Genomic DNA, 18,974 nt, shown 5'->3' on the forward strand with positions numbered 1-18,974 from the left:
TTTATCAGAGTCTCACTGTGTTGCCCAGCCTGCTCTCAAACGCCTGGTCTTGAGCCTCCTGCCTCAGCCTCCCCAAGTGCTGGGATTATAGGCAGGAGCCACCACACCCAGCCACAGAGACCCTCCCAGCTCCCTGGGTCTCCACTGAAGTGAAGAGAGAACATCAGTGAATTTCTGCGCGTTGCTCGAAGACAGAGGAAGGGAACGAGGCACAGAGCAGCGGCTTTGGCGCTCTGTTTCTCTAACATTTCAGCCATGTGAGATTCTTTCAGTTCCTCTTTTCCGCCTCAGCCTTCCAAAGTGCTGGGATTACAGGCGTGAGCCACCGCACCCGGCTGTTTTTGTTTTTGAGACAGGGTCTCACTCTGTCACTCAGGCTGGAGTGCAGTGGCACAATCACAGTTCACTTTTTTTTTCAGATAGAGTCTAGTTCTGTCACTCAGGCTAAAGTGCAGTGGCGTGAACCTCCATCTCCCAGGTTCATGCAATTATCCTGCCTCAGCCTCCCGAGTAGCTGGGACTACAGTTGCACACCACCATGCCTGACTAATTTTTGTATTTTTTTAAGGGAAATGGGGTTTCACCGTATTGGCCAGGCTGGTCTGGAACTCCTGGCCTCAAGTGATCCACCCACCTCGGCCTCCCAAAGTGCTGGAATTACAGGTATGAGCCTCTGCACCCAGCCATTTCCCCACAACTTTTTAATTGGAAAATTTTCAAATCTACATAAAATTTACATGAAAAGGACAATAAACACCCATCTATACTTCATATGGATTCATCAGTTGCTTACATTTTGCACAGTGGTTCTCTCTCTGTGCTGCTTTTTTTTTTCTCTCTCTCTACACACACATACATTATACATGCACACATATACTTATTTTTTGCTGAACCATTTAAGAATTAATTGTAGGCCAGGCACAGTGGCTCACGCCTGTAATCTCAGAACTTTGGGAGCTTGAGGCGGGTGGATCACTTGAGGTCAAGAGTTTGAGACCAGCCTGACCAACCTGATGAAACCTGGTCTCTACTAAAAATACAAAAATTAGCCAGACATAGTGGCACACGCTTGTAGTCCCAGCTACTCGGGAAGCCGAGGCATGAGGATCACTTGAACCTGGGAGGTGGAGGTTGTAGTGAGCCGAGATTGCGCCACTACACTCCACCCTGGGCAACAGAGCAAGACTACATTTCAAAACAAACAAAGAAAAAAAGAATCAATTGCAGACATCATTACATTTTATCCCTAAATACTTCAGTATGTATCTCCTAAGAAAAAGAACATTCTCCTATACAAACACAGCACAATTATTACAACATTACAATACTATTAACTAATATACATTCATATCCGAACTTCCCAATTTTCTCAATTATGTCCTTTACAGCTGTTTATTTTTTTTTCCAGGACAAATCAAGAACCGTGAATTGCTTTTGGTTGCCATATCTTAGTCTCTTTTTTTTCTTTTTTTCTTTTTTTGTTTTTTTTTTGAGGCCATCTCGTTCTGTTGCCCTGGCTGGAGTACAGTGGCATGATCTCGGCTCACTGCAACCTCAGCCTCCTGGGCTCAAGCAATTCTCCTGCCTCAGCCTTCTGAGTAGCTGAAAGTACAGGTGCATGCCACCACGGCTGGCTAATTTTTGTATTTTTAGTAGAGACGGGGCTTCTCCATGTTGGCCAGGATGGTCTCGATCTCCTGACCTTGTGATCCACCTGCCTCGGCCACCCAAAGTGCGGGGATTACAGGTGTGAGCCACTGCACTTGGCCATTGACTACTTTCTTTACCTTTCACTCTTCATTTTTGAATAGTCTGGGTCAGATGTTTAGCAATTTAATGCCCCTAATGTGGATTTGTCTGATGATTTCCTCATGGTTAGATTCAGATGAAACTTTTTTTTTTTTTACAAGGTGTCACTTGCATGATGCTGTGGATGCCTTTTCATTGCAATGCCTCCATTTCAGATGTGAGAAAGTTCTGGGCCTGTAGGGCATTTCAAGCCTGGATATGTATGAGGGAGGAGGGGATAGATGTCCATCTATGTACCAGATCCTCAGATTCCAGGGTGGGGTGGTGGGGAAGGCTCAGGGAGCTGATGGGGTTCTAACGCAGCCACAGCCACAGTTTGTCTTGGCAGAGTTCATTGCCAGGGATGGCTGCTGACTGCAGGACACTTACGGTGGGCAGCCAGGCCCGAGGTGAGAACTTCTCCTCCCCACCAGGAGCTCCAGGTGTTCAGTAGCAGCCAGTTCCTCAGTTAATGGGTCACCTGCTGTGGCGGCCACTCTCTGTTGATGCAGCTACAAGGGAAATGAAGAGGGCTGAGGGAGGTGGCCATGCCAATGCTGCCCTGTGGAGGAGAGGGACAGCAAAGGGACAGGCGCATAAAGACAGAGGGAGCCATGGATGGGCACGGTGGCTCACATCTGCAATCCTAGCAATTTGGGAGGCCAAGGCAGGCAGATCACTTGAGCTCATGAGTTGGAGACCAGCCTGGGCAACATGGTGAAACCCTGTCTCTATCAAAAATACAAAACAAATTAGCTAGAAGTGGTGTCACAAGCCTGTAAAGCTACTTGGAAGGCTGAGGCAGGAGAGTCTCTTGAACCCAGGAAGAGGAGGTTGCAGTGAGTCGAGATCGTGTCACTGCACTCCAGCCTGGGTGACAGTGCAAGACTTCTTCTCAAAAAAAGAAAAACACACACACATACACAAAGACAGAGGGAGTCAGAATAAAAAACAATGAAAGGGTGAGAGCCAGGGCATCAGAGGGGACGCACACACCAGCAAAGGAGAGAAAAGTGGAGGGACAGAGGCACAGAGACAGAACAACCAAGAAACTCATAAGCGGCAGCCCAGAGAGAAAAGGAAGCGCCAGCTGGAGTGCCTCACTCACAATTTGCAAGTCCTTTCTGAGGCTCTCTGGCTTTGGCCTTTGTCGGACAGTCAAGAGAGTTCGTGTTTATATCGGTCAGACTCAAAGGGTACAAGGGTTTCCCCCAAGGGGCTGTCGGGGGTCACCTGCTCAGTCTGTACTTTTCCAAACACAGAAATTCTCCTTTGAGCCCCAGAAGCCAGCGCCTGGGCCAGCAGTTTCCTGCTGGAGCTCAGCATGTCTCCTCTTTTTTCACAGGGCTGTCGGCACTGAGGAAGGCCTACGGGTAAAGAGGAGGAGCAGGAGAGAAGCAGACAGAAGGGAGGACTCGGAGAAAAGAAGCCACTAGAAATAGCCTTCCCTCTGGAGTGGGGAGGAATCCAAAAATCCCAGGAGCTGCCCAGCGGGTGTGACCTTAGCTAATAATAACAGGCCAGGGTTTTCTCACGAGAAAAAGGATCAGCAGAGAGGAGGGTGGAGGGAGAGAGAAGCTGCTCAGCCCCCACACCACGAGGGGGACAGACAGCACCAGGGGTTCTGCCAGGGCCAAACTCCTCTAAGAGCTCCTGGGGAACGGCTCTGTTAGGGGAACAAGGGCTGGACAGAGGAGAATTTTTGGCAGTAATGTGCGTGTCTGTGCTTTTCTTTTGCAGGAAGAGAAGACGGTGGAAAGAGCATAGGCAGGAATCAGGAATCTTTTGTGGCATCACAGCTGAACCTAAGTGACGAAGCCCCTTTCTGTCCTCTGCCCTTGGCCAAAATAACACTCATCAGTTCCTGCTTCTTACTGAGGCGGCTGAGGGGCGTCAAGGGGCTGGACAGGACACCCCGCAAACTTTCCAGCCATTCCTGCTGCTCCTTCTCGTTGGGGCAAGTGAGGACAAATCTCCTCTCTGGGGTGACAATGGTGAGTCCGGCTTTCCAGCGATTCCCTCGGATGCCCTTGGGCAGGTCTCCATAGACTTCATATCCCTGCTCATTGTTCCCAAGAAAAACCTGGCCCTGCTCGAAGGCATCCTGAAAATAGAGGGTACAGGGTCATCAGAGGGTACCCCCAGGGCAGAGAGGCCCTGCAGTCCTGACAGCCTCCAACCTCTATTTTGGGAAAGGGGTATGAGTGTCCCTGCTGGGGTTTCTGCTAAGTGGGACCCAGAATTTGAAAGATCAAAATCCTGAAATAAATCATACACATCATCTGTTGAAAAGATACTGAGGGTGGGCCTGGTAGTTCATGCCTGTAATCCCAGCACTTTGGAAAGCCAAGGCAGAGGATTACTTGAGGCCAGGAATATGAGATCAACCTGGGCAAAACAGGGAGACCCTGTCTCTACAAAAAAACTTTTATTAATTATTATTATTGTGAGTTGTTTTTGGAGATAGGGGCTCACTCTTCACCCAGGCTGGAAGTGCAGTGGCACAATCATGGTTCATCCCAGCCTCAACCTCTGGGCTTGATCCTCCCACTTCAGCCTCCCAAGTAGCTAGGACTACAGGCATGCGCCACCACACCCGGCTAATTTTTAAATTTCTCGTAGAGATGGATCTCACTATATTGCACAGGCTGGTCTCAAACTTCTGGGCTCAAGCGATCCTCTTGCCTCAGCCTCCAAAAGTGCCGGGATTACGTAAAGGCAGGAGCCACTGCACCCAAGCCCTAAAATGTTTTTTCTAATTAGCTGGGTGTGTTAGTGCATGCCTGTGTTCCAAGCTACTCAGGAGCTGAGGCACGAAGATACCTTGAGCTCAGAAGTTCAAGGATGCAATGAGCTGTGATGGTGCCACTGCATTCCAGCCTGGGTGACAGAGAGAGACTCTCTAAAAAAATAAATGATACCTAACATTTATGGAGAGCTTATTAAAATAAGGAATTACAATGCTTTACATATAGTAAATCATATAACCATCATGGCAACCTCTGGGGAAGGCATTCTTATGAAACCTGTTTTTCAGAGGAGGAAACTGAGGCACAGAGAGCTAAGTGCTTAGCCCAGGGCAACACTACTACAAGTGGCAGGGCTGAGACCAGAGCCCAGACAGCTGGGTTCTAGAGTCCACCGCACTCCTAACCACTACACGTCACAGCCTCTTGGTTAGAAGTGAGCCCTGGAGACTAGAGGAAGAAATACACCTTATTTAACTACCAGGGGCAGCATTTTGTGTTTTTTTTTTTTTTTTTTTTTTTTTTTTTGGGATGGAGTTTCGCTCTTGTTACCCAGGCTGGAGTGCAATGGCGCGATCTCGGCTCACCGCAACCTCCGCCTCCTGGGTTCAGGCAATTCTCCTGCCTCAGCCTCCTGAGTAGCTGGGATTACAGGCACGCGCCACCATGCCCAGCTAATTTTTTTGTATTTTTAGTAGAGACGGGGTTTCACCGTGTTGACCAGGATGGTCTCAATCTCTTGACCTCGTGATCCACCCGTCTCGGCCTCCCAAAGTGCTGGGATTACAGGCTTGAGCCACCGCGCCCAGCCTTAGGGGGGCAGCATTTTGGATACTCATAATGGACTTCCTGAAAGCAAGGGGAGGGAATCTTCATGCCACAGGAGATTACTTCAAGAGAAACAAAAACGAGGGGTAGAGGTTTTCCTCTGGAGGCTTCTCTAGCTCTGGGGCCCTGGGAGATGTGTTTATCTGTAATTTTCACATAGTCCCAGACAAGCACTACCCAGCTCTGTTTGAGGTAGCCCTGCGGAGGGAGCAGGAGTGGCTCTTACCAGTGGGTTCTTGTAATAGAGCAGCCTCCGCTCATGGGAATCCAGGGCGAACCACCTTTTCTTAAAGGGTTCTCTCTGCTGCAAAAGAGGGAACCTCTTACCACGGATGACCAAGTCAGCTTCTGAGGACAGAGGTCAGGGGCCAGCCCAGGCCAAGCCAAGGGAGCTGGCCAGTCCTACTGGTTCTCCCGCCCAGCCACTGCAGTCAGACACCCTGGTGCATCTCCCTGGGGCCCGGGCAAGAGCCCTCAGGCTCTGAAGGTTCTGCTCGTTCCCCTTCCAACCCCACCCTACCCTCTCCCAGCTTCGCCACTGCCTCTAGGTACTGCCTTGAGTTGGAAAAGGCACTTTCCTCTTTCTCAGGCCGTGGACAAAGAAGTTAGAGAAAAAGGAAGTCTGGGAAAAATCAGAAGTGGCTACTGCTTGGCAAGGCTGAAAGTGCTGGCCTCAGCCAAAATCTGACTTAGGGCAGGGAGAGAAAGCCCTGCAATGAGAACCACGGGAGGGGCTGCACCTTGGTTAGTGAAGGAAGACAACCGAAAACAACCCTTTGACTACTTTTTCCCACCTGCCCAAGGCTTGCTTTCACAATGGCTGCCTAAAACGGGCATATCCAATCTTTTGCCTTCCCTGGGCCACAGCAGAAGAAGAATTGTCTTGGGCCACACATAAAATACACTAATGATAGCTGATGTGCGAAGAAAAAAAAATCAATAAACAATCTCATAATGTTTTAAGAAAGTTTATGAATTTGTTCGAGCTCAGTGGCTCTCACCTGTAATCCCAGCACTTTGGGACACCGAGGTGGGCGGATCACTTGAGGTCAGGAGTTTAAGACCAGCCTAGCCAACATGGTGAAACCCCGGCTCTACCAAAAATACAAAAATTAGCTGGGCATAATGGTGGGTGCCTGTAATTCTAGCTACTTGGGAGGCTGACGGAGGACAACTGCTTGAACCCAGGAGGTGGAGGTTGCAGTGAGCTGAGATCACGCCACTGAACTCCACCTGGGTGACAGAGTGAGACTCTGTCTCAAAAAATAAAAAAAGGAAAGTTTATGAATTTGTTTTGGGCCTCATTCCAAGCCGTCCTGGGCTGCAAGTGCCCCATGGGCTGTGGGCTGGACAAGCTTGGCCTAACACCTTTCACTGTCCTCTTAAAAATCATCCCAGAAGCACATTAAACCTGTTATACACATTAAACCATTTACGTTCCCCAGGAATGGTAGAAGGTACCTTTGGCCCAGTCTTTTCCATGAAGCCTTGTTTGAGGTAGTTCCTGGTGAGGAATGGCACGAGCTGGGGAAGAAAGACAGACACTGACCCCCAACTCACACCCCAAGGCTCCAGGTTCCCTGCCTAGCTTGGCTCCCGACCAAGGGGAAGTTTGAAATGGGGAAGGATGTGTGCTCATGGTTCACGGTATTATATTTGGAAAGTGCAATGGATGTAATATTAATATTTCAACAAAGCCAGTCGACAGCACCCCGGATGTTTGCAGAGCTTACTGGCACGACAAGGTCTCAGCGCAAGGACCCCTTTAGCAACCCCAGAATACGGACCTAGGCAAGGCTCTGCGGAGACCCTCTTGGTGTCAGGGAACATGTTCTGAGGGTCCACTTTGTGTCAGGCTCCAGATGCAATTCTCAATCACCCTGCGAGGTGGGTATCACCAACCTCATTACACATCTGAAGAAACTGGGCCACAGAGAAGGGGCTGGGGGTTTTCCTAAGGTCACATCACTGGAAGCATGAAGAGCTGAGATTCACACCCAGGGCCGATGACACTAGACTGTACACTAGGGGGTTAAAGTATAAACAGGCCAGGGCTCTCTGAGCAGGACCTTGAGCAAGACCTGGTCATTGGTCAGGATTCTGACACAGAGTAATGAGAAAATGACACCAGAGGCTGGGTGTGGTGGCTCATGCCTGTAATCCCAGCACTTTGGGAGGCCAAGGCGGGTGGATCACTTGAGGCCAGGAGTTTGAGACTAGCCTGGCCAACATGGCAAAACCCCACTTTTACCAAAAATACAAAAATTAGCTGGGCATGATGGCGTGCGCCTGTAATCCCAGCTACTCAGGAGACTAAGGCAGGAGAATCCCTTGAACCTGGGAGGCAGAGGTTGCAGTGAGCCAAGATCGTGCCACTGTACTCCAGCCTGGGCAGCAGAGGGAGATGCTGTCTCAAAAAAAAAAAAAAAAAAAAGGCAAAGAAAATGATGCCAGAGCGGACAGAGGAAGTGCTGAAGCAGGAGTAGGGAGACCCGGTTCTAGCACCAGTTCTGGCCTCTAAGAGCTGCATTGCCTTTGTAAGACCTTCCGTCTCTCAAGGCCTTATGTCTCCTCTGTGCGATAAGCAACCTGGATCATGTGATCCCCAGCATCCCTTCCAGCCTGGCAGCTTGCACTTAGAGAAGTTTCCAAGGGCTGATGATGGCCTCCTATGCTTCTGGAAAGTCTAGAACTTCAAACAACAGTCCAGGCTTCTAAGAACAAAGGAGCTTCTCCAGAGCTCCAGGGCCCAGGGCAGGGGCACAGGGGAAATGAGGTCCTGGGAACAGTCATGGGAAATCTAAAAGGGGGAATGTTGTGAGCCAAAAATGCAAATATAGGTCAGATGTGGTGGCTCACACCTGTAATCCCAGCACTTTGGGAGGCTGAGGCAGGAGGCTTGAGGCCACCCCGGGCAACAGAAGTGAGACCCCATCTCTACAACATAGAAAAAATGTTTTAAATATAAGAAAGAAAATGTAAACTATACTACTCCCCTTCTCCTAAAATATATTCAGTAGGCTTTAATTCTTCCATTTGGAGAAAACAGATGGAGTCCCTAACTATTCAATATTCTGAATTTGAGCCAGCGCAGAGCAAGTAGAGGCCTAGGGAAACCATTGGGAGAAAAAGACAAATCACATGGCTGGAGCACTGCTTCCTACACTTCAGATGCCTTGGCTCGCTGGAGTCTCACAATAGCCCTAGAAAGTAGGTATTGTGGCCATGGTGACAGATGAGCGCATCGAGGCTCGGAGAGGTAAGGTGACTTGCCCTAGGTAATGCATCAGGCTCTTGGGCTTCAGAGACCACATGCATTTGTTACAGGACCACAGCCCCACTGGAGTGCCTGGGTTTTCTACATGTGGACTCTAAAGCTTGAGCCAGGCCTGGTGATTGCTCAGAACCTCACACCACACACAGACATTGAATGGGAGGAAAGACAGGGGTGGCTATCGGGTACCGACGGTGGATGAGAGAGGCAGGAGAACATTGAGGACATCGACGGAAGAGCAATTTCCTTTACATGGGTCAGCAAAGATGGGAAACTTGCCCAGATTAAATAAGGCTGAGCATCTGCACTTTGTCCTCCCTCCTCACAGTCAGCAGTCAGCACTCCGCAGTCCCCACCCATGGGAGCCAGCATTAACCAGCTCTGGGTGCAAACTCAGCAGACTGACTCAAGGGCTGTGACTCAGGCCTTGCTGGAATTGCTCCCAGACAGCTGCCATCTCAGCACATCCTTGGGCCCAGAGGGGACCCCATTCCAGACACCTAGCTCCCTACAGACCTTGGAATTAAGAAACATTTAGGCTTTCAAGGAGTCTCTAATGGTTGGGGATAAGAAAATCCCAACATTAAAATGGTTTTCTACCCCCATCACTTACAAAGTCCTCTTAGAGGGGAGCTCTTGAAAAGGACCAGAGCAGGCTGGGCACAGTGACTCACACCTGTAATCCCAGCACTTTGGGAGGCCGAGGCGGGCAGATCACGAGGTTAAGAGATCAAGACTATCCTGGCCAACATGGTGAAACCCCATCTCTACTAAAAAAAATACAAAAATTAGCCAGGTGTGGTGGTGCGCACCTATAGTCCCAGCTACTCGGGAGACTGAGGCAGGAGAATCGCTTGAACCTAGGGGGCAAAGGCTGAGGTAAGCCGAGATTGTGCCGCTGCACTCCAGCCTGGTGACAGAGCACGACTCCATCTCAAAAAAAAAAAAAAAAAAAGAAAAAGAAAAAAAGAAAAAAAGAAAAGGACCACAGCATAGAACCTCAGAGCCGGAAGGGACCCTGAAGATGACCTCGACTAACTGCCATCTTACTAATATGGAAACAGAAGCTCAGAGATGTGCCAGGGCCTGCAGGGGTCACACAGCAAGTGAGCAGCAGAGCATCCCTGAGAGCCCAGGCTTCCTGGCTCAAGGCCGCATCCTCTGCCCCACGCTATGTGGGCCTCCCCAGCCCAGCCTGACATAGGGAGATGGAGGCCCCAGAAGTCTGGAAATAATCCAAATGAAGTTCTTGGCTCCCCACACTGTTGACCACGGAGGGCAGACCTGCTCCTGTTACAACTGTAATGAGGAGGATCCCAGGCTTTCCCAAGCCCAGAGCATCACAGGGCAAAGCGGGGATGTTGGAAAGGGAAGAGCACCTTTGGTTATTCACCTGCCCTTCCTGGGACTGTATATCTCATCAGTAAAATGGAAATAGTCACCCTGCCTGGCTGTCATTTCACAGTACCAAATGGGCTCAAAGCACTCCGTGAGCAATATGTGAGGGATCATTTGTACATTTTAGAGGGAGAAGGGGTGAGAAAGAGAAGGCCAAATGCTGAGCTCCTTGACACTCTCCTGAAGGGGAGAACCTGACCTGCTTCTGGGAGTCTGCCTTGTTGTATGTGAGGCTGTAACCCCCAGGCTCCCCTGGAGAATGCCTTGGGTTTCCCTCAGAGCTGCCCAGCCCTCAGTCTCCAGGTCTTGCCTGCAAACAAACCTAGTCTGGCTTCTGAGTGTCTTTGAGGTCAACAGACATGGAAAGAAGGGGATGGCTGAGAGGAGATTCAGAAGTTGGGGTCCACGTTTAGCTCACCTCAGACTCCGGGAGCTCAGGAAAGGCCATTTTTAGGTACTGCAGACGGGCTGCACGGAGAGCATTGAACCAGTCCACTATCTCCTGCCGAGAGAAGTACACAGGACACACACAGCAGTGAGATGGGGTGGGTGGGAGGCTGAGTCTGGTGGCAGGAAGCTAGCTGGTCATCGGGTGTGGAGCACATGCATTCAGCACCTGCGCACACCCCACAGCTCAGCTCAGGGGCATCCAGGGAGGACTGTGTCAGAGCCTCCTGGGCTAACCTGGGCAAACTGGAAGCCTCTGACAGGGATAACCCCAGAGCCCTGGGAAAGGATGGGGTGAACTGCACAGGAGTTCTGCAATGGCCTCAGACAGTGCTTTTCACCTTCTAATGCGTGCAAAATCACCTGAGGCTCTTGTTAAAATGCAGAGGCAGATTCAGTAGGTTTGAAATGGGGCCCAAGACTCTGCATTCCTAACACACTCTCAGGTGATATGACGCTGGTAGTCAGTGGAACACACTAGAAGGAGCAAGGCTCTAGGAAATCATAGTCCTCAGATGTCAAAAATTGGCATTTGGGTGGGGAGAAGGTATGCCTGGGGAGGCTCCTCTAATGAGGATGCTCATGGCATCTTAGACCAAAGCTGGCTTAGCCCCTTCTGCTGTCACTCTGGGAGAATGCGTCTCTCAGCAGCGTAGGCCACCTTCATCTCCCACACAGACAACCACGTATCTAGCTGGCCTTGATCGGCTGCCCTCCGATTGGCCCTCTCACGGCAGCCAGAGTGATTTTCTAATCAGAAAATCAGATAATAGAAAAACAGATCTAATCAGTCTGGCTTAGAGTCCTGTCTACTACCCTCAGAAAAAAAGTCTTAAGTTCTTTAGTATGACTTTGCTGTCTGAGCTCCTTCCACGCAAAACTATTTGCAATTCTCCCAACACCTGCTATTCCTTCCTCTTGGGACATTCAGCTTAATCCACTCCATCTCACACATACCTTTTACCTAAAGTATTCTACTTATCCTGCAGGTTAGTTCTGATGTTGTAATAGATAGATTGTCGGTGCTTGCTCAGCCCAAGCCCTGCTCCTATGAGAACTACCCTACCTATCCTCACCCACCTCCAGTTGCAGCCCCACTTACTGCTGTGATCCCACCCCTGCTTAACCACAGCAACTGGACCAGGCCTGGACCAATACAGAGGCTGGACTGCGCTTATCAGATTCCTTCTCCCAGGAATTTGAAATTGGGAGGCTAAAAGACTGGTTCAGATAGTCGTAGTTTGGGACTTTGATATAATATGGTGATTGAGAAATCATCTGAATGTGGTTTCAAATGAATTTAACCATTCCCTTTTCTCTCTCTTTAATTAGCTGTTTTTTTGTTTTTTTTTTGAGACGGAGTTTCGCTCTTGTTACCCAGGCTGGAGTGCAATGGCGCGATCTCGGCTCACCGCAACCTCCGCCTCCTGGGTTCAGGCAATTCTCCTGCCTCAGCCTCCTGAGTAGCTGGGATTACAGGCATGTGCCACCATGCCCAGCTGATTTTTTGTATTTTTAGTAGAGACGGGGTTTCACCGTGTTGACCAGGATGGTCTCGATCTCTTGACCTCGTGATCCACCCGCCTCGGCCTCCCAAAGTGCTGGGATTACAGGCGTGAGCCACCGCGCCCGGCTCCCTTTTCTCTCTCATAGGCGAAGCACACAGGCCTAGTATTCCAGGGCTCTGTGCTTTATTGTCCTGGGGTTCATCAATAACTCTCTGGCCAAGCGCAGTGGCCCATGCCTATAACCCTAGCACTCTGGGAGGCCGAGGCAGGTGGATCACCTGAGGTTAGGAGTTTGAGACCAGCCTGACCAACATGGTGAAAACCCCATCACTACTAAAAATACAAAATTAGCCGGGCATGGTGGCACATGCCTGTAATCCCAGCTACTTGGGAGGCTGAGGCTGGAGAATTGCTTGAGCCCGGGAGGCAGAAATTTGAGCTGAGATTGTTCCACTGCACTCCAGCCTGGGCAACAGAGCAAGACTCCATCTAAAAAACAAAAGGAACCTTCTCAGGTCTCAGGCACTAAGGGAATGAGGAGAAAAGACAAGCCTAGGCCTTCACCTTGGAAGGTCTCTCCAGTCACCATCTGGTGACCCTGGTGCCAAATCCAACCTGCATACAGTTTTGTTTGGCTCCCAAAGTTTTGTTTGCTTTACTCCTCCATGCAGGTTTCCCTGTTTGCCACAGCTCCCTCTCCACCCCTTAAACCTGTCCACTTAGCTGTTTTTTTGTTTTTTTTTTGGGACGGAGTTTCGCTCTTGTTACCCAGGCTGGAGTGCAATGGCGCGATCTCGGCTCACCGCAACCTCCGCCTCCTGGGTTCAGGCAATTCTCCTGCCTCAGCCTCCTGAGTAGCTGGGATTACAGGCATGTGCCACCATGCCCAGCTGATTTTTTGTAGTTTTAGTAGAGACAGGGTTTCACCGTGTTGACCAGGATGGTCTCGATCTCTTGACCTCGTGATCCACCCGCCTCGGCCTCCCAAAGTGCTGGGATTACAGGCTTGAGCCACCATGCCCGGCCCCCACTTAGCTTTTTTATTTTATTTAATTTTTTTTTGAGATGGAGCCTCGCTCTGTCGCCCAGGCTGGAATGCAGTGGTGTGATCTTGGCTCACTGCAACCTCCAACTCCTGGCTTCAAACGATTCTCCTGCCTCAGCCTCTTGAGTAGTCTGGCCCCACTTAGCTTTTACATTACCCCTTGGCTGGGCACTGTGGCTTGTGCCTGTAGTCCCAGCTACTCGGGAGGCTGAGGTAAGAGGATTGTTTGAGCCCAGGAGTTCTGGGCTGTACTGTGCTATGCCGATCAGGTGTCTGCACTAAGTTCGGCATCAATGCGGTGACCTCCCAGGAATGGGGGACCGCCAGGTTGCCTAAGGAGGGGTGAGCCAGCCCAGGCCAGAAACAGAGCAGGTCAAAACTCCCGTGTTGATCAGTAGTGGGATGGTGCCTGTGAATAGCCACTGCACTCCAGCTTGGGCAATATATCGAGACCTTGTCTCTATATTAAAAAAAAATTAAAACTAAAAAAGGAAAAAAAAATCACCCCCTGATTCCTGCAGGCAGGAATTTGCAGCCCTCACTTATGCTTATCTAACAGAGAGGCTGGGGTATCAAGCAAAAAAGAATGGCCAGACCCAGGTTGTCAGATGCACCATACTGGGCAGATAGGAGGGAGCTGTGTATCCTAAGTACCAGAGACCTTGAGTGCCTCAACAGAAGTCCTTGTGGCAGTGATTGGCATGGAGTGGGGGCTAGGGTCGTGGTGCTAGGGCCCCTTGGGAAGGTCTAGTTTCTGCATCTGGTTCCTGGCTCCTGCTTCCAAGGGTCCTCCCTACAGTACAGAGGCACATGGGGTGGTAAAGTGGGTGCAGGGCTCAGGAACCATTAGCTGTGATCCTGAGCAAGTTACTAACATGTCCATGCCTCAGTAATGTGGGGCTTATTTTGAGGATTAAGAAATGATGGACAGCAATCACCAAAAGCAGTGCCCAAGGGAGTTAATAGATGCTCACAAAATGTCAGCACCCACCTTCATCCACCCCCACTCAGCGTCTCTGTCCCCTGTCCAGTCAGGTAACTCTGCTCAGAAGATGACCCAGCTTATTCTCTCATATTGGCCTGCTGGTCTCTGACTGGGCTGATTTCTTCGACTATTAAATAGTGCTTCTCACCTGGGAGAAGTGGCTCGCACCTATAATCCCAGCACTTTGGGAGGCTGAGGTGAGTGGATCACTTGAGGTCAGGAATTCAAGACCAGCCTGGCCAACATGGTGAAACCCCATATCTACTAAAAATATTTTAAAAATTAGCTGGGTGTGATCTCAGCCATTCAGGAGGCTGAGGCAGGAGGATCGCTTGAACCCTGGAGGAGGAGGTTGCAATGAGCCGAGATCAGGTCACTGCACTGCAGCCTAGGCAACAGAGTGAGATTACGTCTCGAAAGTAAAAAAAAAAAAAAAAAAAAAAATGCCTCTCAAACTTTAATGTGCACACCTGGGATCCTGTTAAAATGCAGTTTCTTTTTTTTTTTTTCTTTCTTTTTCTTTTTTTTGGGATTAAGTGTCACTCTGTTGCCCAAGCTGGAGTACAGGCTCACTACAACCTCCAACTCTCAGGTTCAAGCGATTCTCCTGCCTCAGCCTCCCAAGTAGCTAGGACGACAGGTACGTGCAACCATGCCTGGCTAATTTTTGTATTTTTAGTAAAGACAGGGTTTCACCATGTTGGCCAGGCTGGTCTTGAACTCCTGACCTCCTGATCTGCCTTCCTCAGCCTCCCATAGTGCTGGGATTACAGGCATGAACCACCATACCCAGTCTCTTTTTTTTTTTTTTTTTTTTTTTTGATGCAGTTTCTAACTCAGTAAGTCCAGGGTGGGCCTCAGATTCTATTTTTCTTTCTTTCTGTTCTTTTTGTTTGTTTGTTTATTTTGAGACAGGGTCCTGCGCTGTCATCCAGGCTGCAGTGCAGTGCCATGATCATGGCTCACTGCAGCCTTGACCTCCCAGGCTCAAGCGATCCTCCCACCTCAGCCTCCCAAGTAGTTGGGACTACAGGTGCATGCCACCATGCCTAGCTAATTTTGGGGATATTTTGGGATAAAGATGGGGTCTCATTATGTTACCAGGCTGGTCTCAAACTCCTGGGTTCAAGTGATCCTTCTGCCTTGGACTCCCAAAGTACTGGGATTACAGGCAAGAGCTACCATGCTCAGTCTTGAGACTATTTTTAACAAGCTCCTGGCTGATGCAAGGGCTGTTGGGCCAGGACCGCATGTTAAGAAGCAGGTCCTGGGGTGCACTGCCGCCTAACTGTCTATCAGTTCCTCCCCCAGTTTCAGAATCTCTGGCCCTACCTGGCTTTGCATCCCTGGGCATAGTCACTTCTGTAACTGGACTTCCACTGGTGACTGTGCATTGGTGGCTAGCCATGGTACTTGCCAGGTTCCTGTCCCTGATCTCACCCTTCCCTCCTCATATTTTTGTCTCAGATCAAGAAGTGTTGATAGATTAAGGCAAATGGCAGCAAAAAAGTCTCAAGAGGCAGCTGGGCACAGCACTGGTGAGCAGGGGAGGTGGCACGCTGCACCTACTGAGTCCTGGGGTGCAAGTTGGAGGCGGGGGTGGCAACTCCAGGCATCTCACCTTCCCACTTTCATGATACACAAACAGGTTCCTGACGTGGCTATCTCCCCTGTAGGTGATCTGCAGCCCGTGTGGGTGCCCTATCTTCTCTGTCTGGAAGGTGGCATTCAAGTCCTTAATGCTGATGACAGCTTTGGGGCTTTTACCCTGAAAGAGAGAAAGAGGATACTCAAGATGCTGACAGTCCACAGGGTAACTTCTGGTCAACCTTCACCAATGCCTTAACACAAACAAACATCAATTTGTAAATGTATGGGTTTTAAATGTTCTTGCTCTCATATCAAGATTCACAGATACTGGCCAGACGCAGTGGCTCATGCCTGTAATCCCAGCACTTTGGGAGGCCAAGGCAGGCAGATCAGCTACAGTCAGGAGTTTGAAACCAGCCTGGCCAACTTGGTAAAACCTCTTCTCTACTAAAAATACAAAAATTAGGCCAGGCACAGTGGCTCACATCTATAATCCCAGCACTTTGGGAGGCCGAGACAGGCAGATCATGAGGTCAAGATATCGAGACCATCCTGGCCAATACGGTGAAACCCCGTCTCTACTAAAAATACAAAAATAAGCTGGGCATGGTGGCACTCACCTGTAGTCCCAGCTACTCAAGAGGCTGAAGCAGGAGAATCGCTTGAACCCAGGAGGCGGAGGTTGCAGTGAGCCAAGATTGCACCATTGCACTCCAGCCTGGGCAATAGAGAGAGACTGAATCCCAAAAACAAAAACAAAAACAAACAAAAAACCCAAAAATTAAACTAGCCAGGCATGATGGCGGGCACCTGTAATCTCAGCAACTCGGGAAGCTGAGGCAGGAGAATGGTTGGAGGAGGAGGCAGAGGTTGCAGTGAGCTGAGATTGTGGCACTGCACTCCAGCCAGGTTGACAGAGTGAGATTCCGTCTAAAAAAAAAAAATCACAGATATTCTACTGACCTCCTGTACTTGCACATCCCACGATGTCTGACCTCTGCCTAATTAGACCGGCCCCATTTAGCTGGAAAGGCATTTGGAAAGGTCTTAACTTAGAACTTTTCATACTTTTTAGCCACAGAACTTTTTGGGAAGCAAATCATTATGGAAGCTAAACAAATAAAGCGGATATGAACAGATGTGGGGGCATTCCTTAGTTGCACTTAGCCCCGTTCCAAGTGCTCAGTAGTCACCTGTGGCTAGTGGCTACAGTATTAGACAAGGCAGACACAGAACATTCCCATCACTGAAGAAAGTTCTACTAGTCAGTCTTCTCTAGAAGAAAATGTGGTCACATCCAGATGCATAATTTTGCACCTAAAAATCTATCCCAAGGTGCCAGGCTCACACTTGTAATTCTAGCACTTTGGAAGGCCAAGGTGGGAGAATCACTTGAGGCTAAGAGTTCAAGATCAGCCTGGGAAACATATCAACACTCCATCTTGGGCCGGGTGAGGTGGCTCACACTTGTAATCCCAGCACTTTGGGAGGCCGAGGCGGGCAGATCATGAGGTCAGGAGTTCGAGACTAGCCCGGCGAACACAGTGAAACCTCATTTCTACTAAAAATACAAAAATTAGCTGGCTATGGTAGCAGGCATCTGTAATCCCAGCTACTCAGGAGACTGAGGCAGGAGAATTGCTTGAACCCAGGAGGCGGAGGTTGCAGTGAGCTGCACTGCACTCCAGGCTGGGTGACAGAGATAAATTCCATCTCAAAAAAAAAAAAAAAAGCCTTCATCTCTACAAAAAAAATTTCTTTTTTTTTAATTAGCCAGGCATGGTGGCATGCATGTGGAGTCCACATACTAGGGAGGCTGAGGAGGCTGACACGGAGGATCTCTTGAGCCCAGGAGCTTGAGGTTTCAGTGAGCTCGTACTGCATCACTGCACTCCCGTCTGGGTGACAGAGTGAGACCCTGTCTCTAACCTTAACAAGAAGGACAATCTATCCCTAAAAAGTAAATGCATTATTATGCAAATATGTATTTCAAAAGATATTTATTGTCGTCTTGCTGATAATAGTAAAAAAAAAAAAGGAAAACTATTTAAATATCCATCAATGATAAAAAGTTAAATAAATCATGATATAGCTACATAAGGAAATACCACAGAATATTTTAAAGAATAATTTAGATCAATATTACTAATATTTTTAAAAGTCCATGAAATTCATGAGTGAAAAATTCCAAGTCCCAGTACTGGAGGTATAGAGGGAACCTATTAACATAAAATTTAGGGCCTGACAAGGTAGCTCACGCCTGTAATCCCAGCACTTTGGGAGGCTGAGATGGGTGGATCACCTGAGGTCAGGAGTTTGAGACCAGCCTGGCCAAGAAGGTGAAACCCCGTCTCTACTAAAAATACAAAAATCAGCTGGGTGTGGTGGCATGCACCTATAATCCCAGTTACTAGTGAGGCTGAGGCAGGAGAATAGGCTTGAACCTGGGAGGCGAAGGTTGCAGTGAGCCGGGATCTTGCCACTGCACTCTAGCCTGGGCAACAGAGAAAGACTGTGTCTCAAAAAATAAAAAATTACCTGTTAACATAAAACCTATTAATATAAAATGTACACAGACACATTCACACAAACATGCAAATATATAGACAAGTATGCATTATAGACTCAGATTAGGAATTGACAATAGCTTAAGGAAAACGGGAGCGGAAAAATCTCAAGAGGCAGCTGAGCACAGCACCAGTGAGCAGGGGAGGCGGTGAGTTGGGCCTGCTGAGTCCTAGGGTGCCAAGCCCGAGGCTGAGGTGGCAGCTCCAGGCATCTTACCCTCCCACCTTCCCACTTATTTGAATGTGCATGAAAAGTATAAACAGATTTACACCAACACTCTTAAATTATGTTTTTAGAGACAGGGTCTCGCTCTATCACCCAGGCTGGAGTACAGTGACACAATCATACTCACTGTGACCTCCAACTCCAGCTCAAGCAAGCCTCTTGCATCGCTAGGACTACAGGCTTGTGCCACTATGTCTGCCCAACTTTTTTTTTTTTTTTTAAATAGAGGCAGGGTCTCACTATGTTACCCAGGTTGTTCTCAAACTCCTGGCCTCAAGTGATCCCCTTTTGCCTTAGCCTCCCAAAGTGCTGGGAATACAGGCATGAGCCATGGCACCCAGCATGCCCAGGCTACTCTACACTCTTAACAATGGCTTTCTTTTTTTTTTTTTTTTTTTTTTTTGAGACGGAGTTTCGCTCTTGTTACCCAGGCTGGAGTGCAATGGCGCGATCTCGGCTCACCACAACCTCCGCCTCCTGGGTTCAGGCAATTCTCCTGCCTCAGCCTCCTGAGTAGCTTGGATTACAGGCACGCGCCACCATGCCCAGCTAATTTTTGTATTTTTAGTAG

At 49.1% G+C, this 18,974-nt stretch overlaps 1 protein-coding gene across 9 annotated transcripts in view; it reads right to left on the reverse strand.

Moving 5' to 3' along the window:
- Positions 1-1,892: 1,892 nt before the first annotated feature.
- The window catches only part of ADAP2 (ArfGAP with dual PH domains 2), a 51,538-nt gene continuing 34,456 nt past the window's right edge, over positions 1,893-18,974 (reverse strand). For 4 of the 9 annotated variants that reach the window (XM_032280937.1, XM_032280941.1, XM_032280931.1 and 1 more), the window contains 6 exons: positions 15,642-15,788; positions 10,454-10,537; positions 6,825-6,887; positions 5,590-5,667; positions 3,664-3,892; positions 2,704-3,155 (listed from right to left, as the gene is read on the reverse strand). In XM_032280937.1, coding sequence (XP_032136828.1) covers positions 2,947-3,155; positions 3,664-3,892; positions 5,590-5,667; positions 6,825-6,887; positions 10,454-10,537; positions 15,642-15,788 — 810 coding nt within the window. In that variant the 3' untranslated portion in view covers positions 2,704-2,946. Of the gene's footprint in view, positions 2,301-2,703; positions 3,156-3,663; positions 3,893-5,589; positions 5,668-6,824; positions 6,888-10,453; positions 10,538-15,641; positions 15,789-18,974 lie in introns of those variants that run through there. The other 5 variants (XM_032280936.1, XM_032280935.1, XM_032280932.1 and 2 more) reach the window with 5 other exon arrangements.

The sequence above is a fragment of the Sapajus apella genome, unplaced genomic scaffold, assembly GCF_009761245.1.
Source record: "Sapajus apella isolate SASKATOON/1434 unplaced genomic scaffold, GSC_monkey_1.0 scaffold12, whole genome shotgun sequence".
Classification (NCBI taxonomy): Eukaryota; Metazoa; Chordata; class Mammalia; order Primates; family Cebidae; genus Sapajus; species Sapajus apella.